The following is a 27,947-nucleotide window of genomic DNA, read 5'->3' as shown; positions in this document are numbered from 1 at the left end:
TTATTAATTATGCATTGGCATTTGGTTCCTTTTTATTATCTGGCACTTTTATACCCTGTGGGGTTTTCTTTGCAAGCGCAAGCATGAATTAAACCCTCAAAGTACAATAGTGTGTTCTGGATTTATACAGTACAAGGAAGAAAATACCCCACTTATGAAATATTCAAGACTTGAGGCAGCATAGATGGTCATATGTCTGATTGCACACCCAGGCACTTAGTGAAACATACTTACAATGACACCCAAATTCCAGAGTTACACAGGATTTTACCACCCTTCTGGGTAGAGGCTGCATGATCACTGTATGGGATCTTTGGGACTTTCACGTGGTATTTATATTGTTTTTGTTTGCTTTGTTTCTGATGCATCCTCTATTGAAAAGCATGTTTGCCTGAGCTGGCATTGCTCCATGTTCTAGGCCCCTGACTGAAATTAGTTTAATAGTACACTGGAACCTGATCCCAGATCCCAACAATTGTGCATCTAGCCATGCCACCTGTGCACTGCAGGACATGCAATTGTGGTGATCAGGGATTGGATCCCAATCATGTGGTGCTGATGCAGTCAATGGTGCTCTTTAAATTTGCTGGCACATGTGGAACCTAGTATCCCAATCCCTGGCTCTAGGTGCAGTGGCCAGTTGAAAGCCACACACAGTGTAGCTCTGAATTAGTCTGCCAGGCACGTGGCTCTGCTAGTGCCAGGTGTGGTGAGTCAGTCCGCCTACCTGGCATTTGCAGAACTCCCTGGACAGCCCAAATCCAATTCCGGCTGTTCTGGTCCCCTTGCTGACAATCTGCACGTAAAACATCTTTGTGGCTGGTTTGTCATTTTGTGGTATCATAAACTGGCTGAACGTGTGACATGCTTTCATTTATGGTATGATTAGCACATTAGTTGCACCATACTTGTAACATCTGCCAGGACCCACAGTGACCTCCTCTGACTAATTGTGTTATCCTTATACATTACAGATCAAATAAGCATCATGGACTGGCAACTGGAGCTGTAGTTTTTCCTTGGTTTCATTCCATATTGGCTCATGCCCGGTCTCTTTTGTTTATAAGCTTCAGGTTCAAACAGAGTAGAAAAAGAACTTACATTGGAATTCCTCTCTGCTTCCTCCCTCCAAAATATGTCCCACTGAGGAAATCAGGAAAATTGAGGTTTTGCACATAATTTCAAGATGATACTACAGTTCAGCCAAATTCCATTCACAGCTGGACCCAAGTTTACTCATACAGCCCTGATGTAAAGTCCAATGAAGTCCAATAAAAAGACACCATTAATTTTTGTGGACTTTGCAGTAGGCTAGTGCAAAATCCTCTGTAACCAGTCTGGATTACTAACCAATCTCCAGGATCCTAATTCTAGTGTGTTTTTAGTTCTTAATTGAATATATAATGCACAGCTCTGCTAGAAAGCAGCTGCTTTCTGGCAACCATCCACCCCCTCACCATTGGGTGGATCAGCATATTACAGCAAATTAACAGGTCAATTCAATTGTGGCCCTTTAAATGTGATGCATTGTGGAAGTTTGCTCTTATGACTGCACCCAGCTGTTCCTGGATCTCTCAGCTGCGGCTGTTACCTATATCTAACTGCACCATGAGACTAAATAATGGTGCAGTGATGCCCTGCTGCATCTTTCCTTTACTTCTCTTGCCATGAAATGAGGCATCAAAGCATGATCATGCTGCAGCCTCCCACTGAAGCAAACTGGACCAGCATGTAAAATCCATGCCAAAGGAAAACAGGTGGCAGCACATCAAAGCCCAGTTTTATGGGTTTTCCCCCACTTAAATTAATGACAAAGCTGCCCTGGGCTCCTCCAGTTGAAGGATAAAGGCCTATGTGGAGAATCTGCTCTCTCTCATGTATGAAGCAGACATTCCCACCACCTTTGGAGGTATGAATGAGGAGGGTGTGGTGTTTTAATGGGCTGGATGAGGTCCTAGAGAGGAGCAAAACTATCCACGCTTTCCCTGAGGGCCTTTCCCTTCCTTCCTCTCAATTCTAAGGTAACCATTGAAAAGTTTAAATAGATTTGTTTATATTTAAGTAAACTTTCTTAAAAAAGAAAATACTTTCCTTCCATAAGGAGGCACAGGTAGTTCTGAGTAGTCTTGTAACTGGCACAAAAGCCAGCATCACATATAGTATCTCTGGCAAATAACAAGGCTTTGTGTAGGTTGCAGCCTTAAAGGCATTTTTCAGTGGGTCACAGCAGCTTTGGGTTGTTATTTAGCCTAAGGCTGGAAAACATCCCCACATGTCTGACCAAGTTTGGCTCCACTACATAGGCCCTCTCACCCTGGGGGCGCAGCAGGGAGTAGAGAGCAATGTCCTTGGCAAAGCCCTGGTGGCAGTACAGTTCCTTCAGGTAGCGTAAGGCACGATGGGCAGATGGGGCAGAGAACAGCATGGCTGGTGTGCAGCACTCAGTGACAGGCACTAGGTTGTAGAGGGCAGGAGATAGCCGGCGCAGCTCTAGCAGATAGTGGCGCCCCACCAACTCAGCCAATGCCATAGTGTACAAGAAAAAAAAGAAGATAATGAGCCAGCTAACAGCTGGGCGGCCAAATGCCCAGGAGTACATGAAGCTCAGCAGGGGACCAAGAAGCATGCCCATCCCAAACCACTCCAGGATCCTCATGGGCTCTGGGTTGATGTAGTGCTGAAGTCTCTCAGGGTGGTAAAGTTTCAAGTAGAGAGCATCTCTGACGTGTGGCTTTGGGAGTCGTACCAGCAGGAGGTGCTGCAGGACAGGGAATATATCCTCCTCTGGAACAGCATCATCTTCCACCAGAAGGACATATTCTGGTTTGTAGGCCAGCAATGACTGCTCCAGGCAGAAGGCATAGTCCCGCTTCTCCTTTTCAAATTGGTTTACTGAGGCCTCAGGGTCCTCCCCATTTCTGTAGTGGTTGACTGTGGTGAAGAAGTTGCTCAGCAGCTGGACATCCTGGTGGCTGCTGGGGTCCATATCCACATTACAGAGGAAGATCCGGTAGTTCTGGCAGCCAGACCCGCACTTCTGGAGGAGGCGGTGGAAGTGGGATGCCACTTGCAGGACGTAATGGAATTCATTCCGTCTCTGCACAGTGATGATGGTGACCAGCAGGCGTGGCCTGAGGGCCTCGGCACCTGAAATCTCTGAGGAGTTTGGAGCCTGCAGGGCCTCAAAGTAATGGAGGGCAGCTTGACCCTCCTCCTGGTTCTGCTTCAGGAATTCTTGGCTCACGGGGTTCAGGTGCCAGCGTCGTAAAAAGAAATAGGAATGGATCAGCCGATGACAAGCCAAAGGAGCCAGCACACCAAATGTCACCACAGTCAATGTGAGAAGCTGGACAAGGGGGTTAGAACAACGGCACCACCTGCGAAAGAACCACAGTCTTTTCTGGAGCATGACTACTAGATGTGGGGTCCAGCTCTTTTGTGCTCACGCCTCAGTGTGTTCATTCTATCAGCACCTGCCGTAGAGAGGAAGACAGATGGCACAGTGCAAGCCAGGCCCAGCTGATATATCCAAACCTGTAAGGAAAGAGAGAAACATTTAAAAGCATCCCAAAGCCACTGGTAACATAGAGGATGCTTCCAGACCTATCAATCTGATAGGACCATTAACCCCTAGAGTTCACAAAGAGCCATGTGCCCTGCTATAAGGAAAGAGAAGAGCCACCCTGGGGGAAAGATTAACTCACCAGATTTGCAAGCAGCCGCTCCAGCCCTGAGGCTGCAAAGAGCCTTGCAGGGATCTTTCTTCTTCCTGTGTTTTCAGAGTGGAAGCAGAGGAAACACGAGCTCCAATATAAAAAGGGACCCGGAGCACACAAGAGAGACACGCCCAGAACTGGAAGTTCCTGACTCAGCCAGAGGGGTGGCAGGGACAACTGAAGGCACACAGGGAGTGATCAGGAAGGGTTTTCAGAGACATCTCTGTTGAGGGAGCTGACAGAGAAGAAAACCCAAACAAGCAGCTCTCAGGTAACCTGAAACTGCTGCATGGCAGCCTAGAAAGACCTTAATAGCAGGTCTGAGAAGAGGTACCGTAGAGACTGGACTATAAGGGCAGGAAGAAGTCAAAGTTTGGATTTTTCTTTTTTTTTTTTCTTTATCCCTCCCAGATACAGCAGGATAGTGAGGTGCAACTATCCAGATAATAGGTCAGAAAAACTGGTAAAATACAGGTCAGGTCCTTGTTTGCTCCAAGCCTGGTGGAGGATAACCAGGATCAAGGTAGCAATTGATTTGTCAGAGCCAGAGACGTTAAGAAGTGTCTAGCCAGCTGTGAGGCTGACTATGCAGACTGTAAATTAATACCCCGTGGAACGGGCGAGGATGTAGGGGTTGGTGGAGCCCTCATTACACTAAGGCAGATGCCAAGATCAACAATGTCAGAAGCCACATGTCCAGGTGTTTCTTTTCTCCCTTAATGACAAGTCGTGGCAGGTGAGAGCATGAGCGTGCAGAATGTTCCATCAAGATATCGTGGCAGGCTTCAGCCAGCTGACCAAAGTGATAAGACTGTTTTAGTAGAGAAAGCAGAGACAGAGAGAGAGGAAACCTTCTGGATAAGGTAATAACCACTAGAGACTGACTGAATACAGAAAACTGAGGCAAGCAGCTAGACCAAAGACAGGTGGGTGGACTTCGATAAGAGCCCCTCCCCCTCCCCCCCCCCCCCCCAACTTGGACACCTGTGAGTGAGGAAGCAATGGAAAAAAAAGGATCATGTTTGGTCACGCCCTGGCTAAGACACAGTAAAACATTTACTGGGTGACAAAGAGCCTCTCTGAGTCATGGAGTTTACTGGAGTAACTTCATCAGACAAAGTACTTGGAGAGCTTCCTCAGAGCACAAGGGGTATTAGAACTATTACTGATATTACAGTATCCATAACTAAGATTTGGGGCTCTGATTGAGATTAGAGACCCACTGTATATGCACACCTGGTCTCAAAGAGCTTCCCAAACAGATCAAGAGTGGCTAGAAGGCAGCATTATCTTCATTTCACAGATGGGGTACCAAGGCACAGGAAAAATGAATGCCTCTGTTCAGGTCTATGTAAAAGCAACCTGAGTCCCCTCACCTAACTTTGTTCTTCTCTGGGCTATATTATAGGGATGGCAGCAATATAATCAGCATATTTTGACCGAGCAGTTTACCCAACTTGTGATGAAGAGTATTCATTACAATATTCAAATTCAAAAGTGGAACTTTTATGATTCTTTCTTAAATATATGTAAACAAACTCTCAACTCCCTTCTCTAGGTAGCCACTAACCGACACCTACCAGCCTCAGTCTAAGTAGATTACACAAAATTAGAACACTTAGCTATTAAATCGAGTTCTCTACTGGGTATAATTTTCCTTTTATAATTTCTAGTTTGACTCTTCTTTATGCTTTCCATCCCTCTAACTGGCTATCTATTGGACTCTTCACCACTGATGAAATTCCTGATTCTAACAAGTATTACTCTCTCTACTCCATCCTTCTCTTTCAGTCAATTACTTCCTATTGCTACAGAGTTTTGAGCGTGGATATCCTGGGGTCAACCCTCCCCACCACGCACACTGCTACCTTGCAGTGTGGAGAACAGCTGAATGTGTGATATGTCGTGCTACAGACATGAAAGTGAAAGTGTACTTTTTGTGGTGCTTTCATGTGCATTAAAACAGGCTAATGCATGTAAAAATACATGTGTAGATGTGCCCGGAGACCCTTCCCTGTATACACATGTGACCCAACCCTCAGGGTGCTGTTTCCCAATCCCTGTGCCTGGTGTATCTGATTTGGAGAATGAGATTGTGGAGATACAATTCTCTATCATATCTCTGCTCTTTTAGAAAGTTGTGTTTTGTCCATCTACTTAACTGGGTTTTCAGTTCATGCAGCATGGAAAGTAAGAGTTACTGGAGGTCACAGACAAACACACGGGTGAAGAAGGAAAATACTCTTCTGCTTGTGGGACTGGGATGCTGCTAGATGAAAGTTGGAAGCAGGGAGTCTGTTTCCCAGTTAGGCAGAGGAGGAAAGGTAGTGAGATTCAAGTCATGAGTGTCAAGAGATTTTGATTGGAACTTGCTTGTGTTACTCTATGTAGCACTCAAAAATTGTAACGCAGCTCTGTAAAGGATGCCTTCTATGATGACAACAGTTCTAAAGTAGAAGCACGGTCCCAAACCACAACTCCAAATGGCAAATTCAAGGCAGAACCCAGGTCACCCAGAGCAGCTCAAAAAACAAAGCCAGAAAGGCAATAACAGTGTGCCCTAAAAACAAGGACTACTGCAGGGTGCTCCTTCAGTTTAGAGGACTGCTTAGGCGATATGCAACCACTACTAGAGCATCCCCTCCTGTACAATTCACCACTGTCAGCGCAGACAAAAGATGATGCTAAGTCCCAGCAATCCCCATTGCCAGAACAGCTTTTTGGAGGTAACTGCAGCCAGCTGCTCTAATTTATGCAAAGAAATAGCCTGACCATCTCGAGGAGCATGAAAGTGACCTAAAGTCCTGTGTAGTCCTGATCTGACTGTCCTGGTTCCATCACCTTTATAACAGACAGAACATGTGGAGACCTCAAAGTTGGAAATCTAGATCCATTTTTTTTTTTTTTTTTGAACCTCACAGTGTTTGTATTCTGTCAGGTTTGGAGTTTAAATCCAGTCCCAAGTTTAGGTCTTTTCCATTCAAGCCCTGTGCTTGTTATCAAGATGCTTCATATTTTGGTATTACCCAGGTTTTTCAGAAATTTTGCCAATTGGTTCTTTATTCCTGCTTAAGATTTTACTTATATAGTTGAAATGGATTGTGGGTGTACTCTCCAAAAAAGTAATTCTCCGTGACACGATTATATTTTACACTTCTTTTCTAAACAATATTTCTTGTGCCATGCTACATATTTTATTGAAAAGGTATAAGTTTCCACTTGAAACTACTCTTACAGAGAGTGCTATCTATGGAGCACTATCCCAATTTCAGCTTATCAGCTATTTATATGTAGTTATAAGCACAGCTTTAATGTAAAGTTGTTTCCAGCTCTTTTGCTTTTATAAGGCCATCAGCCAAATGATGCTGCGTCCTTCCAGAGGAATTTTATTTGCATACATATCAAATTCACTATGCATATCCATCAGCTCCCCAGTGACACAAGGGGTTTCTATGTTACCCTACTGGAATTTTCTCTCAGGACTGTGCTTGTGTTTGGAAAGGGAGGGGGAAGAAATACACGGACCATTTCATCTTCAAGAGGCAGCATATTCTTTCCTGTATTGGTGACTCACTAGGCAGGCTTATGATGCAACTACTCCAAGCTCCACTTTACTCATTTGTTTCCAAGGAGAAGTAACTGGAATAAACCTCTGCATTCCTGTAAGTGGAGATGTGAGATTCAGGAAAGCCTTTATGTGGTCACACAATGGAGGACAAATGGGGTACAGGGCACAGTCCAGGCTTTCTGAAACTGGCTTGTAAGGTAAGGCTGCAATCTAGATTAATACTATTCAATTGTACCTTGCATGATTGCACTAGGCTAAGTCACTAAGCTTAGAAATCCAACCTACAATTGACTGTGTGTCTGGAGCGAGTGCTCCTTTACATAAACTATACGTGGAACTTCAGGATTGAAGGGCACTTGCTAAGTAAATGTTTACTGATAAAATTAAAGCGCAGCAGTTGTGGCTCTGGGTCCTTACTTCAGGCACTCACCATTAATTATCAATAAGCTGTGACTTTAGGTTTGTGCCTACACAAGTAGCTGGCAAATGTGACAAGTGCCCTGATCCTAAAAATGCATCTAATGTGGGCAGAACCTCAGTACACTTAGCCTCCAGCACTAGGCAAGCTCACAAAAGATGCAATTGCAGGATGAGGGACTAGAAACCCTAATGGCCTACCTGCTTTGCTAGATTTAGAAGAGCTTGGCAACTAGATAGTATTTTTGGGGTGGTGATTTCAAGCAAGCCAGGCAAGCAGTTAAATCCCACTGAATTAACCCCCAAAATTGTATTAGAACCTGCATATTCTGCTAGAATTTAATAAAACTGTAAAAAGCGAGGAGTCTCTGAATTCTTTATCGAGTTAATATATAACTCCACACCAGTTGTAATGTACAGGTTTCCTCTTCCACTAAAATAATGAAGGCCAACCTTTTCGGCAGACATGCCACATATTAAGCGCTGCACCCTCTCCAAGTACCACTCCAATTGCCTTTCCCTGCCTAATCTGCTCTGCTTTCTGCTCCCTGCCCTGTGCTTGCTCCCTGTCTGATCTGCTGCTTTGCTTTTTGCTCCCCATCTCCTCCCCAGTCTGTTGTGTACCACACACACAGGCTGTCCATACCACTTGTGGCATGCATGCTACAGGTTGGCTACCCCTGCTCTAAAGCAGTGTTTCTCAACCTGTGGTTCGCGAGAATATTTGTGAGGGTTGTGAGCAAGTCCCAGAAAAACACAGGAAAGCATAGGTTTCCCCTTGCAGGCTAGCAGCATTCCAGCCTGTAAAGAGCTGCTTGGGGCAGTTGGAAGCAGTGGGCACATGTGCATCTGGCCGCACACACTTGTGGCTGGCATGCAGCCAGGCAGGGTTATGGGAGCAGCCCCTGCAGTTGGATGCGGGTAAGTGTATGGGGAGTGGGGGTTGGAGGTCCAGGGCTTGGGGACTCTATGGGTGTGTGTGGGGGGGGGGGGGGGGTGCCTGCTGGCACTGCGGAAAGATGACCCGGCGCCAAGGCTGTGTCAGGGCAGGGGTGAGGGGGGTGGAGGGAAGGCACCTGCCTGTCCAGTGGGGGAAGGGGCAGGGGGGTCCTTTGGGGGCAGTGGGGAGCTGCGTGGCTGGGCCAACAGCTCCAGGGCTGGTGCCCATACTCGCAGGGTTTGGGTGGCCAGGACATGCTGCTTGTGGGGTGGATGGGGCTGAGACCAGGCTGCCTAGCACAGAACAGGAGCCTCGGTCCAGGGTAGGTGGGGTGCCACAGGCCTCCTCTCTTCCTCCTTCCAGCCCATGCCATGGCTGGACTCCCTCCACTGCTGCCCACATGATCCGGAGCCACTGCAGCCACTGTGCTCCAGCCCGAGCCACACAGGGATTCCCTCCAGCAGGGCTGAGGAGAGCAGGGGGCTGTGGGTTGGGTATGAGGGGCACCACCATGGCCTAGGGAGCAGGGGACCGTGGGTCGGGAGTGAGGGGCACCGACAGGACTTGGGGTCCGTGGCTTCAGAGTGAGGGGCATCAGCAGGGTCAGGGAGCTGTGAGTCAGGAGTGAGGGGCACTGGCAGGGCCCCTGTGGGTCAGGACTGGTCATCCGTGTTTACAAATGGGTCCTGGTACAAAAAAGGTTGAGAACCACTGCTCTAAAGCAGCAGAATCCAACCAGTTTGACCCTAAACAAACCATTTGATTTGGTATAGCATCTCCTATCTTAAATTCCAACAAGCTGGAGATGAGTTGGGGAGGGGTGGAGATTTTCATAAAAGCCTACATAAGAAAATAAGGATTGCTATTTATTGGGTCAGTTCATAGGTCCATCTAGCCCAGAATCCCAACTCACACACTGGACCTGGCCAAGACCACTCATATTGGAGACCTCCTAGTCTTTGTCAGGTGAGGGGTGAGCAGATTCCTCTGAACTTGCCCAGCACATGGAGCTATCTACCTGGGTGCTCCCTACTGCATACCCTAGTCAGTCAACGCTGCCCTACCACCAACATCCCTTGTATATATTGAACAGCCTATGAGAGTGCAGCCTCTACTTGCCCATAACCGCCAGCCCTCTGGCCTCATCACTTCCCCCTCCCCCTACATTGCCCCCAGGCACTCTCCCTGTACCATCAGAGGACATCAAACCTGTCTGTTTCCAGATGGTGCCTCATTGTTTCCTGTAAATACCTGTGTTCTACACCATTCACTACCATGCCTTTGTGTCCACCCAGATACCAAATGGCAGGACAGGGAGCCCTGGTCGACTAGCTTGTCCTCCACCTTAGCCCCAGGGGTAACTGGGGTTATAGTTGGGCAGCTCCTGCACAGAGTCCTCAGCCCCAGAATATGCAGGGCACAGGTCACACACTCCCCCAACATCTGCATCTTCTGCAGCAAAGAGGGACCCTGCACCTGCATGCCCTATCTGACCTCCTCAAGAACCTCTTTTTGAGGTTCTGACTGCACTTTCCCTCACACCTTTTAATTTATAAACACTGCATCCATAGCCCCATGAAACTTGGGGACCTTCTGGTCTATCTCCTCCTGGCCTAGGCCAAGCTGTCCAATTACCTAACCAGGAAGCACAAGCTACCTAAAGAGGACCCAGGTAACTGCACAGCTATCTTTCTGGCCCTTGTCTGTGCATGTCTCCAAGCAAAGTTTTACTAGGAAGTGTTGAATGGCTCCTTGGATGTCTTTGAGCATCTGCTCAGTGTCTTCCTTTAGTATCTTGGTTATTAACCTCCCAGTCACTCCTGTTCCTGTTTTGTCACTTGTCGTTCCAAGGAATTAGTTGTTGTGCTTTGCTAGATTTACAAGAACTTGGCAATTGGACAGCATTTTTGGGGTAGTGATTTAAAGGAAGCCAGGCAAGCAGTTAAATCCCCCCAAAAGTTGTGTTTTTGCATTCTTCTAGCCATTGACAGGGCCTTGTCATTCTTAGTGGGCCTAGGTCCAGAGTCACTGCCCAACAAATACACTTGTCTCACACAGTGGCACAGTGTGGATGCTGAGGAAAAAAGGTGAACAGGACATGTCCAGAATCTTCCAAGCCCTGCTCCTTTCAGACATGCAGCTTCCAGTATTTAGAGGTTTGGGAAGCTCTGATTTGGAGGCTGCACTCCTAGCTGTCATGTTCAACATGTACTGATGGACTTTTCCTCCCTGAATTTGACCAATCCCCTTTTGAAGTGGGTGAAACTACCAGCTTCCGAAACATCTTGTGGATTGTGAGTTCTCCAACTTAATTACATGCCATGTGAAAAAATATTCTCTGTTAGTTTTAAACCTACTATCTAATAGTCTCATGTTATGTCCCTTAGTTCTAGTATTCTGGGAGATAGCGAATGTTTCGATTTACTTTCTCTGTGCCATTCAGTATTTTGTAAACCTTTATCACACCCACTCCAAGTACCTCTTTTTCTAAGCTGAAAAATCCAAGCCTATTTAGTCTCTCCTCATATGGAAGCCCCTCCATATGCTTGATCACCTTTGTTGCCCTTTTCTAGTTTCTAGTACAGTTTCTAGTTCTTCTGTACCCCTTCTGAGGTTGGGGGAGGGGAGGACCAAAATGGCACACAGTATTCAAAGCATTGATACACCACAGATCTATAAAGGGAGGTTTGCAGGGAGGTGTGCAGGGTGGACGACAGGGAGGTTTGCTGGCAACTGCACATATTTGGAAAAGCCTGACCACCACATATGGGTGCCCAGGTGGGAGCTGATCTCTCTAGAAAAAAAATACATTCATTGTTCATTTTAAACTTCTAAAATGAAATGCCCAATGCAGCAGCATGTTACCTGGCGGACCTGGTAGACCTTCTAGGTGTCAAACAGTTCTGTCACCTTCCACTTCTATCAGCGTGGAAAATGGTTGCTCTGCTGACATAGAACATGGCTGACACCCTGCTTGAGCCAACAAGTAGCCAGGCTGACTCATGGCAACATAGGAGAACCTTTGCTTAATCTTCTTTGGCTGTTTCCCAGGAGAGACCATTGAAAAGAGGTAAACAGAGAAGAATTGTGCTTTGTTTTCCGGAATTTGAAGAGGAAGTTGAAACGCAGTATCAAGCAGGTGAAATAAAGGAAAGTCAGTGACATAGGCAATGCGTGGGGCACGTGCCCCCCCTGAAATTGGCCCTAGCTGGCTGGGGAGTGGGGAGCACCAGCTGGTGCCCTCCCCCCCAAGAAGTGCCGGCTGCACTTCTGTTTTTTTTGGCAGCCCTTGGCTGGCGGGGGGACTCCTCAGAGTCAGGAGGCACCAGTCGCCCACGGTCAGCAGTCAGTAGTTAAACTAGATTATTTGCATTAGATTGTTACCTAGGCAGCCCCATCTACAGCTATACAAACTCAAGAGCAGGCCAGGCACTATACTACACTACACTACGGGCACTTCTACATGTTCATTAAAGCACAGTGGTTACTGTGCATTTAATTTAGTACTTGTATAATCAAGTACTAAATAAATGCACAATAACCAGAGTTACTGTTTAGTAGCACCAGCAAACACCTTTTTAGTGATGTTACTGTGCAGTAGCCTAATAATACTGCACAGTAGTATATTAGCACTGGCCATGCTGTGATGCACTACTGTGCAGTATTAGACTACTGTGTAGTTAGCGTCTCGTATAGACGTTCCCTATGACTTGCAGTTCTCTCTTTGGCTCCTACCTTGGTGCCAGAATAAAGTTTTCTGCTAGTGCACATGGCTAACAGCAGATAACAATCCTCCAGAGTGGCTCATTCTTGCTGACTTAGGACATAGAGGGGTGGTACCAAAGCTCTAGTTGTGCTCCCCATCTACTTCCCAACTCCTCATCCCTTATTGCCCTAAGCAGGTTCCAAGGGAAAAACACTCATATTATTACTAAATCATACTGCCAGTTCTAAGATTCATGTGAATGCCTGGAAGAAAGGTGTGCTTTTCACCTCCAAGGTGGTTCACTCACATGGAAACTGGGAAGTGAGATTTTTGCAGGATAATCACAAAAGCTACTTCTTGGTTCTAAAATAAACCATGCAGTCATTTCACTCTGTTCTGCAAAAAGAAAACAAATAGTTTGTATGTGAATAATGACCAGAACTTTCCCTCAGAAGTCGGCAAGAAAGTCCCCAAAGTCTAGAAAAAAGGTGCTGGTCTGGTTTTGCAAAAAACATTGCAAGTTTTGTCTTACAAGACATGCCTTGAACATATCCTGTTTTCAGCACCGGCTGCCACCATAATCACTTCCTCTATGCTACTGGAATTTTAGGCATATGCATGCTTCAGATCCCTGGAAGGAGGAGGAGCTAGTATTAATATGAATGATTTTTGCTCAGGGCCCCATTGTTTTAGGCATAGTACTTCAATATAGTAAGAAATAAGATAGATGGTTCTTGTCCTGAAGAGTTTAAAGGGAAAGGTAGGCAGGGAGGTATCTTATCCAGATTTATAGCAAGTCAGGCTGCCCTTCTCATCCTGTGCAGTGGCCATTTATGCCTACATGGGACAATGAATCTGAAAACCTATTGCCGAAGAGTTCCCTGGGAGAAATTTTTATTCCAGAACAAGAACACCATTTTACTATTTGGCTTAAGCAGATAAAATCAGAAAGAAGCAGTCTTGTTCTGGAATCAGAATGCCGATAAAAGATGCTATTCCAGAACAGTTGTTTTGGAACATCTTATTCTGCAGTAGCTGTTCCAATCTATTTCCCTATGCAGACAAGTCCTTTGTCAATAGCCAAATGGTCATGAGCACAGCCTCTGAAATAGCTGTGTGCACAAAACTTCAGCTCCCTGGACCCCTGTTTCAAGCATCTGATTTTAGGATGCAAGCAAAAATAGGGAAAGAACAAGCAGAAATAAAGGACAGCTGTGCACCATTCAGGAAGTACTGTGTATTGACCACCTTTGCACTGTAACGCAAAAAAACAGCCTCAGGTAAATGTATTCTTTTGTGAGCAAAGGCCTTTGCTGGTAAATCTGAAACTGTAGGCAGGGACAGTTTATCACCACAATCAAAATGTATCTATTGTAGTAGATGGTAAGCAGGACATTCAGACTAGAGTCTCTAGTCTGAATGTCCTCTCCATGCTGAGAGGTAGGCAGTTTTAGTCATAATAAAAAATGATCCCTCTTAAAAAAAAGGAGGCAATGAGCAGTGAGCCTGGAGATACTACAATACAAAGCCAGAATTCAAAAAGGCTAGCACAAGCTCTGGCACTCTCCCCTGGTGTAAAAATGCTGATGGGAACCTAATCACATTTTTTTTTAATTTCATGTCTCAAGCCACAGCAGCCAAATCAGTTCTGAATTCCATCTAATGAGCAGAGCCCAGTCATTCAGGTCTGTGTGGTACTACCACCAACAAATATCCTACATCCCAGACTTGTCAGTCTGGGGCTTCAGATACTCCCAAATCTATGGCAGGCATCCTATGTACAAGCCAGAAGCCTGGAGGCCTTGGAGTTCAGAGGCCCCATAATATCAGTTGCCCCTAGCCAAAAGGCCAAAGTAGCAAGCTAGAGGGAAAACCCAAGAGCAATCCCCCAGTGCCATATAATGGATAGTAGAGATCCTTCCACTGGGAGGCTATAGTAGACTCTTGTAGGGGTGCCTGCCTTCAGTGCATTGGACAGGTCTCCTCCCTCAACTATACCAAATTATTCAAGGTTGGGAAGAAGGACATCACCGCTTCCTGGTGCAGTAAAACCCTCTGCACCAACACCATCATCATGGTGTCTTCCCTGCCAGGATGAAGTCATGGTGAGCCACATAAAATATATTTCAACTTCCTCTTCACTCTGTGATGACTGTAGGTATTAAAGGGCTTATTGCCACTGCCAAGAGCTCGTTTACCTACAGGCAGTGACAGGATGGACCTCAACCTCGGATCACCCAGTCTGCCAGGAACTTGATCTTATGTTTTTCTTTCCTGCCATGACTTTGATGACACTATATTACTAGGAGGCAATACCCTGAGGTGATCCTTCAGGTGTCGATATTTGTCTTCTTCTGTGGGGCTCTAACCTCCCCTTTACCCCCACCCTAGCCACTCCAGATGAAATTCAAAGTTCTCTGAAGCCGGATTTTGATGCTGCATGATGGTTTAATGCTCAGCTCTCAGCCACCTGGATGACTGTAGTCTTAGTCTGGCACCCACCCCCTCCAGGGGATTGCCTTAGCGTGGGCTCAAATACTCCAAACGCAATAGTTTTCAGTCTCTCCTTGGAATCAGTCTATGTTCCCTTCACCTGGGGATCAATCTCTCATATCAAAAAGAACAAAGCCAGTCAATCCAATTGCTGCTCAGCACAGACCTGCTCTGGTCTACTAGTGAGCACACACAGTCCCAGTAGGATCTCCCTCCCAAGCACAGCAAAGCCACATCAGGGAGGCTCTAACCTGAGAAAAGCAGTCTTCCTTGCTTGTCTCCCAGATCCTCAGCCATCACTGTGCTCCAGGACTTATCAGAATCCTTGTGCAGGCCAGTCTCCACCTGCCTCCTTCTTTTGGTCACTCCTGCAGTGTTTCTCTGGTAGGATCAGCAATACCTTCTTGCAGGAACGCTCAGCCACTCCTCTCAGCGGCTTGCAGGGAATTGAACCTTCTGCCCTTCTCTGGGGCCAGAAATACCTCCTAGCAGCTCCCCTTCTCCAATCCAGAGTGAGAGGCTGCTCCGGAAGTGTTGTTGTGATCGCTTCTCCTCCCCTCCAGTTTCCAGTTTCAGCCTCGCCATCTGCACACACTGTAAATTCTGTTTACTTTCACTTTCCCTCTCTGCCGGCTGATCTTCTGCCCTTAGTCTCCCCTGCCTGGCACATACGGCACCCTGGGGGTTCTGTTTACTTCCTCTCACTCCTTTGCACACTCCTACAGCTGCTCTGCCCCTTTCTTTCCCTTTTCCAATTATTCCTATTTTTTACAAGTCTTAAATATTTGGCAAACATCACTGAACAAGGCCCCAAACAGATTACCCAGAATCCCTCTGTTGCTCCCTGTCTTAGCCTGTCGCATAATTAGTGTAGCTCCATCCTCCATGAGGTGGAGCCAAACCAGTTTGCCTTGCACCTCAATGGCATATACATTTTTGGAGAATCCCAGGAATCATCACAAGAACACCTTGTTCCAGTCATGAATGGGGGAGCTAATTAGCACATGGACCTTTTGTGGCGAGGGTTGGTATCTGGAGTACACACACATAGTGAACAGTGCTGAGCTGTGGGGTCACCGTGACTTGAAACTCTGCTGTCTCTGGTGGGGCCCAGCCCAATGAGGTATATGGTAAATCATAGGTCTTTTGGTTTTGGGCTAATGGATGTTGGTGGGTATACACAATGTCCAACATGTACCTGTGGACTATGGAACTGCCATAGTTCTATGAGGTCCTGGAGCAGATACGAGTTACACTGCAAGGCCCTGGTGACCATGACAAAACCAGTGCAAGATGCAGGAGGTAGTAAGGGCAAGGGACAGACTGTTGCTCATGGACATACTACCTAGTGAATCTTCCACAAGGACCTGCAGAAGGAGCACGGGGATGTAAACTGGCAGGTAGATCACTGAGCACTCCCTGTGTGGTTAAGACACAAAGAGGGGCCCATTGAACTGCCCCAGGCAAACTCGTCAGTAGAAGGAGGAAACAATTGACCACCTCCTCTAGAACTACCCATACACTGGGGGAGGGTGGTAGAGAGTAATCATACTTCCTCATTAGGAAGAACTTCTTCACAGTTAGAGTAGCCAAGGTCTAGAACGGGCTCCCAAGAGAGGTGGTGCTCTTCCCTACCCTTAGGGTCTTCAAGAGGAGGTTAGATAGGCATCTAGCTGGGGTCATCTAAACCCAGCGCTCTTTCCTGTCTATGCAGGGGGTCGGACTCGATGATCTATTGAAGTCCCTTCCGACCCTAACATCTATGAATCTATGAATCCTCGTGATAGTGACAGGGGTCAAGACCCTGACCAGAGAGGCGGTGCTGTTTGGCCACCTGATCAAGCAGCAAGGGACCCCAGCAGCCTGCTTCGACCTGTTCATCTTCTGCTTCAGGAATTCCCTATGGAAGACCAGGAATATGCTTATGCACAGATACATGAACCTCCCAGTTGAGGATTGCAACAGAATGGGAGTGAATGAGATGCAGTTGTACTATAGAAAGGCAGTAGAAGACAGTAGGGAGAAGACGGAGGACAAATGGAAGAGAAAAGACTGGCACAAACTGTTCAAAAACAAAACCACTGGAGAGAATGATGACAATAATGACAACAACAACAAGTGAAAGGACTGGGGCAAGAAACAGAAGAGTTGGGAGGAAGGTGTGGGGTGTGGGAAGGGGAAGGGAAGGGGCAATGAGTGATTGTGATGGGAAAAGGAGATGGTGATGGGAATGCATTTGTGGTACTGTAACAGGGGTGATGATGATAAACTGTGTGTGTGTTATGAACTGTTAAGTGAACTGGGTTGGTCATGAGACAACTGTAAAGGTATAGGTATGTGTGTGTTTTTGGAATACATGTGCTAAAAAATACTTATAGCAGTTTCAGAAGAGATAAACTGCGTCAATTCTGGATAAGCTAACATGATAGCAATAATGCCAGCTCTCATGAAAAAATCCTGAGACTCCTGATTTCCAAGTCAAATTAACTCTGACTCAATAGAGAGATCAAATCTCCAGATATTTTCTTTTGGTGTGTATAGAGAGTGCCATCCTGGTAAGTCTGTGGAGGGGAAGGGGCAGGGGAAGAGGGAAGGGATGAGGGGCGGAGGAGGTAGATCGAGGCCCCCACAGTGACAGAGGGAGTGGGGCAGGGACTGGAGTAAATGGGGCCCCGGGATCAGGGTGAGTCATGCAACAGAGCTGTGGGCGGCTGTCTGTGTGTGTGCCTGCCGCTCACTTCCAAGCCACAGCCCCCCCAGCCCTGCTGCTTCTCCTCACTCCTGACTCACAGTACCCTGAATCCTGCCAGGGTATGTGGGGACCCCCCACTCTCTAGGCTCCAACCCACCCCCACACACACCCACAGCCCCCCACACCTTCACAAATAATCACCCCCCCCACATACACAGTTCAAAAATAGCATTTCATGATTTACATTCCAAATCTCTTGATTTTTAAGAGTTTGTCTTATGATTTTACATGGTGAGGTTGGCAATACTGCTATGGGTACCTGTACTCATTTCCCTATATGCAAGTTACTATGGATATGTTTATTTCTTGGTCAGTGTTTTCAGATTTGCTTCTTATTTTGTTTGCTCAAGGAGACCAGGTCTTATAGTTAGGGGGAGGGGGGAGAGAGGGGCTGCAGGATGAAGAAGTTGGGGAGGGGGGTGTTCTCTGATCATCCAGATTTATTTTCCCTGCTGTAGCAGTGGGACGGGGACAAATTCAAGGCAAACCTCCAATAATTAGGTTCTGTATTTGGAAAATGATAACAAATGGATAAGTTGTCCATATACAGAATCTAATTGGGGGGGGGGTCATCTTATAATCAGGGTCATCTTATATTTGAGTAAATATGGTATATATGTCACTCCACAAACATGTGCGCACACACCCCACGCACCCTATTTTGGGACCAGCAAAACAACAGCATTTTGCCATTTGGTGAAGGGTTATGGTTGTTTCTTCTGCCCTACCAGCCAGTGCTTGTTCATACACTGTGCCTATATGACAGTTCATATATAATGCAGATCATGCATGAAACTTTTTTCCCAGGGTCTATAGGAGGAGGAGAGACTGGATGAACTAGTAAACCAAGCTGCAAAGCCACCACAGATGCAGATTATTATTATCAGTATTATCATTAACAGCATATGCTGTGCACTGTATCAGGCAGTCAAAATGGTTGTTAATTTCTTATGTGATCCATGACTTAAATGGCACATGCTGCTCCCCTGTGGGGTGTTTTAGTGACTTTCTTCTCCTTTGGGAGGGTTGCTGGAGAATATAATGTGACCCTCAAAGTGGCACTGACTGGGATTAATGGTAGTTACCCTGGGGATGAGAAGAAGGGGCACTGGTTAAATTGATCCTTCCCTCCCTGCAGGCTTGGCAAGGAAATGGAGAATCAAATATTGGTCAGATGCCCACAGCTGCCTTATATGGATGTTGTACAGGCTCTGTTTGTTCCCTGAGGCTGTGCCAGAGACTCTATTTAAATGTCTAGAGTAATCTGGTCTTTCCAGGTTCCAGGGTTTCCTTTCATTTTTTCCTCCCTGTTCCCAAGGACAGAGTCTAACCACCACCCATTTCCCCTCCTTTCTACCCCGCTTCTAGCAAGTACTAAACACCCAGCACAATTTGTGTTTCCTCCCTCCCAATCTCGCACCATGGCCAGGGCTAACACCAGCTCCTTTCCAAACCCTCTATAGATTGGTTCAAAGATAACAGATCTGCACTGTCATTAAGTTTCCTACTCCCCGTTTACTCTTTTTCTCCCCCAAAAGGGACTGTGCAGGACAAAAACATGCATTCCTCCAGATGCCCCCCTTGGTATACTAAGCCTCCGCACACCGCTTACAGAAAACAGATGAAATCAAGCCAGCTTTCACAGCAAAAGCCAACACTAAAAGCCAGTGGAGAAACCAGGTGGACAATAGAGTATACAGAGAATTACCCTTTTCCTATCAGCACCAGTTCTCCTGGGACCCAAGCAGCCCGTCATTCCTGCGTGTCTTCTCTTCCCTTCCCAGTGCTCCTTGAAATTGCAAGGTTTCACCATCCTGGCTTCTTGCCTCCATTAAGGAAAATCCTGGCAGCTCTGCTTGTCGCTCACATCTCTCCTGCAGTTTCCTTCCCCCCCTCTCCATGAGGGTGGGATTAAAGGCATCTAAGCTCAATCATGTGACCACACAAACCAGAGATGGTCAGGGCCAGAGGAAACCGACAGGCAGAGAGAAGGAGTGACAGACCAGGAATACAAGAGAACAAAAAAATCAACCCAGAACAAAGGTTACTATAACCCTGTGTGCTGAGCTGTTAGCATAGCTGAATCCCCTAGTTTGTGCTGTGATTCACAACTGTTTCACTAGGGACTAACAATTTGTTAACCCCTTCACTGCTGGAGTGTGTGTCAATTCCCTGTTCTGGCAGTAATACCAGAGGCTATACCCAACCCCTTCGCTTTCTTCCTACCTTCGCTAGTTTACATGTAAGTTGACCGTTCCTCAGGTATGCTGAAAAGCTTGTTCCTCCACCTTGCAGGGGTGTAGGTTGTAGCCGTGTTGGTCTAAGGACATAGGCAGACAAGGTTCCTTGGGTGAATCTGATATCTTTTATTAGACCAACCCAAATAGTTGGAAAATAGTTATTAAGCAAGCTTCCGGGTTCAAAAACCCTTCGTCAGGCTAAGGAAGTTTCAGCAGTTGGTATGTGCTCTTCCATCCAGCAGGCAAACCTGCTGCCTCATCTATAGTCTCTTTGCCCATTAGAGAGCTGGAAATGAACGCTCGGGGCCTGAACCAATGCCAGCTAACATAAATAGAGAGACAAGACATCAGATCCTTCCCCACCTCCCTTTGTTCCTTATTTGTATTGAATCTTTCTCTTGTTCTTATGAGTTAGGTGAATAACTATTCAGATAACTAGACACAGATGTCATTTTAATCCTATGGCCATATTACTTAATTCTGCAAATAATGTTCTATTTTGCCGTATTTCATGTGCTTCTCTAATTCTCTCACTCTGAGGACATGTCTGCAGAGTGTTTGAGTGCCTGCAAAACAAATGAGTCAGCTCAGATATTTGGGTACACGTTTCTTCATGATACTTTTCAGCCTCTGTTGCTAGGAGAATTCTGTCACTTTTAGTACCCCATCTTTAGTACATATTATATGCTTTGTACAATGTTGTTTCATGCAGTTATGGTTTTGTGACAACACAATATCAGAAAGCTCTAGCATGATATATTCAAATACAGTATTTTTTGTATTCACCTCCATTTACACTGTTCAAACCAATGAACATTAGGGGCAGGGGTAATTATATTATGCAAACGTGAAATCTTCATTTATTAGGCTTTTAAAAAATGGGAAAGCCTGGAACATGGATATGTTGCTAATGCCAGTGAAGCAACTGTAAGCTTTCAGGGGAAAAATGCAGTCAAACAACTTTGATTGTGTTCTGCTTTCTTCACCTGTTTCCCCAGAGAAAGGTGAGGTTACCTGGAGCAATCCGCAAGGGTGCAGCAGCAGCCCAGGCCCAGGGCCAAAGCTATGCCAGTGCTGATTAAATGAAGTAGCTCTCTCTCTCTTTTTTTTTCCTATTAGACTCAGTGCCATCTTCATCAGAACCAGAGACTAAAAGCCTTTGTTTACAGGGTGTCCTTACTTACAAAGTGCACAATGAGTGTGCAGACTCTGAATGCTCTGTTTGTTTCAAGATGACAGTGGTGAGAGGAAATATCAATGAACTCAAGTAGCAATTAACTTGCACCGGAGGAGCTGTGGAGGATGCTCTGTGCGTGCAAAGTCTGCTGAACACATTCTGCAGAGGGAGCTGGATTACACCTTTAGTCACGGTCTGCAGGCTGGGGCATACATCTATTTAGGACTAAATGTTTTGTTGATTCCACTTTTCCTCTGTCCAGTGGTGCCTCAGACATCACCTCTTGGATGTCCTCTAGCATCCTCACAAAATCAGTTGGTTCAAAACTAAACTAATTTTTTTCTGATGGTACTTTTGTATGTAATTCTATTTAGCTCTGCTTAATTGCTTAACTGACTGCTGAAGTAGGAAGATCTTGGATAAATGATAATTGTTACTTGCAGTGTCATTCTTTTTGAAGGCTGCACATATTGCCAGAGAAGCCTGCTTTACTGCCTTTCAGGCTTCAAGAGAATCTTTAGGGGCAGCTGTTCTCTTGGGAAATGCACACACTGGAAGGCAATAACATTATCTTAAACTACTGCATGATGTTGGAAGTTCTGTAAGTTCAGGAGCAATCTAAGAAACACACTTGCTGCCTTATGTCTTAGTCATTTAGTTCTATTTTTCCAAATACAGAAAGTCACCCAACAGTTGTCATAGTCTCACTCTGACTGGCAGTCAGCAAGTGAGGTTTTCCAATATGAGCAGCACAGGTATAGATTTAGAAACAGTGGGGGAGTGGCACTCTACATCAAAGACTGAATCGAGTCAACTGATAGGAGAGATACCATAGAATCTTTGTTGACAGAAATTCCAGGTTTCAACAGAAAAAGGTACAACTAGGGATAGACTATTGATCCACAGATCAGGATGGCAGCAGCCAGCTAGACATGCTAAGGGACTTGATAGAGGCTGCAGCAGCAGAATACACAGTAATAATGGGGGACTTCAACTATCCACAGACTGGGTCAATCTAACATTAGGCTGGGGTGCAGGGACCACGTTTCTTGATGTTATAAAAGACTGTTTAATGGATCAGTTAATCCTGGAACCTACAAGAGAAAAGATGAGTCTTGACCTAGTCCTAAATAGTGCATAGGATTTGATGCAAAGGGTGTTATTGAGCCACTTGGCAACTGTCACCACAGTGCAATTGGGGTTTGACATCAAGTTTGGAGGATAGAGAAAAAAATCTCCCACAGCAACCTTTAACTTTAAAAAGGGAGAGTACACCAAAACAAAGAAGCTGGTTAGACAGAAGTTAAAAGGAGCCCCTAGGGAAGTGAGTACCTTGCAAGCAGCCTAGAAACTGCTTAAGAACCATATTGGAGACACAGAGAAAATGCATACCACAAATCAAAGAAATAAAAAATGGAATGCAGACCAAAAGAAAGCCAGCGTGGCTTAATGGCAGAGTTGCAGAGGCAATAAGCAAAAAAATAAAAGGCTTCTTTCAAAAGTGGAAGTCAAATCCTAATGAGAAAAAGAGCATAAACACTGGCAAATCAAATGTAAAACTTTAATAAGACAACTAAGGGAAAATTTGAGAATGGTTTCCAGGGCATTGGCTGTGTCTTCGCTTCATTACTTCAGTATCCACATAAAGTTCACAGTTCTCAGTATAGTTCAAATGTATATCTTTTCAGGACTGCAATCAGTGTCAGGGGTATAAGAAAGGGAAATCAATTAAAGTCTCTGGCAAAACTCTGTCTGATTATGTGCATGTGTAGCATCTATGAAGAATCAATTCAATAAATGTATGCATATGTACATTTTATTCATATATGAAATCACCACGATTTTCTTCATATTGTTAGCACTTAGTCCCTTAGTGGGAGACTCCCTAGTGGAAATTGTGTTAACAAGAAGCTAAGTGTTGCTTCCATACTTGGCAAGGCTGGTAAATGAATGATTCCGTCATACTAGCATCTTCACCCAGATAACTTCCAAATCAGGCACATAAAATAAATGAGCAAAGTATTCTGCATATCTCCATAATGCTTCAAGTGGTTTCATATTCTTTTATGTACAAAAGAATAAGGTATGTAAAACAATATGGCTTGAGTTTTGAGACCCTAAAACATTTTATGTTGAATTTGATGAATACATCTCAGATTCTGAAGGTGGACACAGATGATCAATATAAATAGGCTCTTTTATTTAAACAACAAAATTAGATACTTGGAATAAACTGCTTTCTGAGTACATCAATGCCCTTATGGAGCGCATTGCCTTCCTGCAGTGCTGTGCTTGTGCTAATGTCTGAGGTTACCTGAGAGATGCGCATATGAGCCACTTGGGGACAGACTCCATGAGAAATTGTGCCTTGTGTAGTCTCAGCTCAAGCAACTGCTAAGATCTTGCTCCATAGAGGCAAATGATTATTTAAGGAGATGTAGAGGCCAAGCACAGTTTTGGGAGCAACTATTTAGAGTTGGTTATAGATTGTCATCTAAAAAATTTCCATTAATATATATTCCTAGGAAAATAAAATAGATTGTTGACTAGGCTGGCCAATGACACTCCCCCAGAATACAAGACATCCCCTTGCTGGGGGCGGGGCCACTGGCCGCCTCAGCCAATCAGTGATGAGGGGTGGGACTGCCACCTCAGCCAATCAGCAGGGAGGGCTGGGGCCACCACTGGGTCCCTTGGCCAATCAGTAGTATGAGAAGTGGGGCCACCACAAAAAGACCAGGAAAATGGCACCAGCCTTGGCTTACTGCTGACTGTAATAATAAAATATTAATTGTCTTTTATTTTGCACTTTTAATGACATTGAATGACAGTAGCAATTTGGTCCATGAACCCCATGCTGATGAATGCATGGTGCTCTGTGAAAGCAGGGAGAGTAAGTGCTAGGATCAGCAGCAAGTTTGCAGTTCAGCCAGCAGGGAGACTTGCTTTGTGCCCCCTGCAGCATGGTTTCACATATCCCACAGCTCTGCCATCCTCTCCAGACAGTCCAGCCTCTAGAGAGTGTGGCATCACAGGTGTGGAGCTCAAGCACTCTTTCCCCCGACTGGGATCGTCTCACTCTAGCCCAGCTCCATGCTTGGGAGCCAGGGACATACACTGTACAGGGACCTCACCTCCCCCCCATCAGCATTCAGCACAGACAGTGGGCCCCCGGGAATCCTCCCTGGCCACAATCTGGTCAGAGCTGGGCTGAGTGAGGTCAGTGGGCATTGGATGCTTGTGGCAGTGCGGCCAGTGCAGCCAGGTGCCTGGCAGGACCTTCCCTTCCTTCCCCAGCTTGCATAGCCACCCAAGAGCCCAGAAGTCCCTCTGCCCAAAGCTCTGCACCCCAATGGAGCAGGACAGCGCAGGGGCTCACCAGGCGGCTCTGTGGGCATGAAGACGGTGACAAGAGCCTCCTCCCAGTCCCACTGGCATTCCAGCAGATACAAATGCGGTGCTCCACCTGCCTGCTCTCAAAGCCATTACCTTGTGCAGCATGGGAGGGGGGCATGCAAACCAACTGCCTGACCCTGGCAGCTCAGCTGCCCCTGGGACCTGGGCCCACCCACACACACCCAGCCAGGGTCAGGGAGCACATGCAGGCAGCACCCTGGCTCTCGCTGTGCCTGCATGTGTATTGCAGTCATGGCTCTTCGCACAGGTGCAGAGTGACTAACCCCTGAGATCCTCTGTCTCTCTCCGTGGCTGGCTGGGAACCCTGCTCCCCCTCACTGTGCACCACCCTACCTCTAGGCACAGCCAACAGAATCACAAGGACAAATGCTTAACGTGTATTTCTACCAATGAACTGAAAAAAAAAACAGGACTTTTTGCAGTCCATTCCTCATTCAGAAATGGACAGAGGACAAGGGTTTGAAAACAGGATGGTTTGGTATAAAACAGGACCAGTGGCCACCCTATGTTGACTGATGCCTCCCAAACACAGGGGAATGATACAGTGTGAGTCAAGTCCAATTTATAATGGAGACGAAGCTAAGTATCCAACGTCTTGAAAGGCAGTTCATTTGATTAGTTGGCACTTGACTTTGTTCTGAAACACAGTAATTTAAAAGGAGTGTCAGAGTCTAACTTGACTCTGGAGGCTCCTTGTACACTGGTTGCTGCTACCACAATGCAGTCTCTTGGCACATGGACTACTGCTATCATGATGTGGAGGCCACCGTGGCTGCCATTCTGGCCCCCTCTAAACTGGCACTTGGGGTTGATGCCCTGCTTGTCCACCTCTAATTACACTATTGCTTCCAGTTTGTGGACGGTGAAATTGCTCACCTTCATGACTAGAAAGACCAGATCCCATGGATCAATGCTGGAGCTCTCTAACTGTGCTAGGTACTTTGTAGTAGACGCTCTATTAATTATTCAGTCATGTCCAGTAAGATGATGAATTATTCACATACATATTCAAAACACAGATCTCAGAAGTCCCCTGTGGTGAATGTGTACTGCTAGGCTATTTTAGACTCTGTGTGGGTGTGGCACGCGTGTTTTGGAAGCCAGTTTTGTGCAGCAAACATACAAGAGAAGCAGCTGGTTATGATGACTGCACTTTCCCTAGAGTCAGACCCTACCCCCAGCAATTCTTCCAATCAGAGGACCAGTCTTGTGCACAAGTTCAGGGCCACCATATACACAACATCATCTGGCACTTGCATTCTGATGGGCATGCTACTGGCAGACATATTTTCTTCTTCAGTATTTTATCTTGTCTCAAAACAGGACATGTCTAACATCACTCCTTCTGCTAACAGCATGATTTTCTATTCTACTGTCAGAGATTTGGCCTCATCAATAAAGGAAGCTTTTCCTCCCAGTTGAATTTGGGTACCTCACTCAGTTTGGTATTGGGCTTTCCTCAACTACTTTATGGGGGATGCTTCCCAAGAGAAACAACCGTGGCCCAGTCTAGTCCTGTCATACTTTTGGTGATCAGCAGAGGGAAGAAGGACCTATATTTTTTCCAGTTTATCATCTAGTAACTAGATGGAGCGGCAGGTCTTCAGATTTCGTACTGTGACCACTCTTCCAGGAGTGCACCATGGTTGAAATAGTTGTTCTTCCCAGCAGAAACATAGTTAGAACTTTTCCTGTAGCAATGTAGGTGTGTCATTCTCATTAACTTTATCTTTGTTAGCAGTTGATTGCCAGACTAGATATGTCCGGATGAGGTACTGTCTCTCAAAAGCATGCTTCTGCCCCTAGGTAATTCTCAGTTGCAGTGACAGTTTAATTATCTCATAATCCCTGAATTTCCCCACCTTTTTCTAAGGAGTCTCTCTCCCAGCCTTGGGGTATGTTTGCATCGCGTGGAAGCCATGTGTTGGGGCGTGCTCTTGCCTATTCACACAGAAGAGTCATCCACATAAAAGAATTCCAGTTCTCATTTCCCAGGGTGAACATAGCCTGAGCTATATTCAATTGCAGTTTGGCTGAACTGTAGCTTAGAGTTACAAGGCTGGAATCCACAGTCCTCCACTGACATTCTCACACTCCTGTGTCTTCCAGCCCTTTTGCATGACTCCCACTCTGCCCTGTGCTTCTGGGAACCTGAGTGGTATTTTATATTGCCCTGGCCAGCATTTAAACTATATTGCCCCTGGAGACCACTCCAGACAGCCAAATACAATCCCTCTTTGTCTCAGACTGCTACTCAACTCCTCTTCTACCATGTAATATTTGTAATGCATGCACTTAATAGAATACTGGGCACTTCTCTATATTTTAGTCTCTTTAACTTATAACAACCATATACATACATAAATTACTGCCTTGCTCTATGTTTCTCTTTATATGTGTCTCTGTTCTCTGCCCCCTGTATAAGTTAGATAACGTTGGGTCTCACACCAAAGTTTATACTATCATTACAACTCTCTTTTTCATAGAGAGTTGAATTTCCCAGAATCATAACAATTAATCTCTCTATCTAGCAGATTTTCTTATCCCAGGACTATGAGTCTCCCTTTTTTTCTTCTGTACCTGAATTGTTCATTTGACATTCAGTATGCTCAGTAGACACAATATGTTCAGTTGAATCCCAGTGATCCATGTCCTAATCCCTCCCAAGTCAAGCTGTCTGCCCACCACCATCACCTTTGTCTAGTCTGTATTCAGTTTTAATTAGCTTCACCTTACAGTCCTAGATCCCTGCCATATCTGAAGCCAGGCATTAGGAACGGACTAAGACTACGGAGCCTGGGTCAGATGAGAAGGAGACAGAGCTGGCCTTTGTCAGCATCACACGCCAAACCCCCACACAGTTGCACCTAATGGCCTCATATACATATTGAACAGGAAAGGTGGCAAGATGGAGCCCTGGGGACCCTATAGGAAAGGTCCTCAGGGAATGCAGAGTGCTGCATATGAAAACTGTGAAAGCTTGGACTGTGCCTCTTACACAAAAATGCAAGACAGTGGCTGGGGCAAGACTGGGTTGTAGTAACAAGCCCACCATAAAGAAAATCAAACTCCACTAATGGCTTGCAAGCCATTAGGCATAAGAGAGTGGAGCCTTGAGGTTCCCAATACCAGACCATGCCAGAGAGTCATAACAACAGTCCTCAACCTTCTACCACACCTGTGCCTAAAAAATAAGTGGTGTTTAAAAGTAGTGGCAGAGACCTAACACACTCATTACATAAACGTAACAAGACTCAGAGAGCAAGCCAGAAAGCCAAGTGGCCTGGGGAGAAACCTACAAACTACATCAGCGTTGCAATTGAGCTAAGCGTCACTAAAGAGAATGAAAGAACTGAAAGCCACTTCAAAGCAAAGACTGTAAGAGACAAGAAAAGCCAAGATGCATTGAAAGCATGACTACAAATATATCCCAGTTAACACGTTCCCCCTTTGATTAAGACCTATTTCCCAAAGCAACCATCCAATATTTATTAAAAGTTTTATGCTTAAATCAGTCTATG

General features: G+C 45.8%; 1 protein-coding gene across 3 annotated transcripts; it reads right to left on the bottom strand.

The window, feature by feature from the left end:
* Positions 1-14: 14 nt before the first annotated feature.
* Positions 15-19,654, bottom strand: PGAP4 (post-GPI attachment to proteins GalNAc transferase 4). 3 transcript variants are annotated; one of them, XM_014596191.3, is made up of 3 exons: positions 19,301-19,654; positions 15,092-15,434; positions 15-3,534 (listed from the first exon to the last, which is right to left on the bottom strand). In XM_014596191.3, exon 3 carries the CDS (start codon positions 3,407-3,409, stop codon positions 2,222-2,224), a length of 1,188 nt encoding a protein of 395 aa, XP_014451677.1. In that variant the 5' UTR covers positions 3,410-3,534; positions 15,092-15,434; positions 19,301-19,654; the 3' UTR covers positions 15-2,221. The 3 variants fall into 3 exon arrangements, with proteins under 3 accessions (XP_014451677.1, XP_019346290.1, XP_006268813.1); XM_019490745.2 differs by lacking the exon at positions 15,092-15,434; XM_006268751.4 differs by lacking the exons at positions 15,092-15,434; positions 19,301-19,654 and adding an exon at positions 3,705-4,669.
* Positions 19,655-27,947: the final 8,293 nt, after the last annotated feature.

This window comes from Alligator mississippiensis, chromosome 3 (assembly GCF_030867095.1).
Source record: "Alligator mississippiensis isolate rAllMis1 chromosome 3, rAllMis1, whole genome shotgun sequence".
NCBI classification, from domain to species: Eukaryota; Metazoa; Chordata; order Crocodylia; family Alligatoridae; genus Alligator; species Alligator mississippiensis.
Note: the sequence above shows the minus strand (reverse complement) of the source record. Positions and strands in the feature narration are given on the sequence as shown.

What these genes read in the sequence shown, in the direction of transcription:
- PGAP4 (XM_014596191.3), bottom strand. Translation starts at nt 3,409, where the DNA reads ATGCTCCAGAAAAGACTGTGGTTCTTTCGCAGGTGGTGCCGTTGTTCT.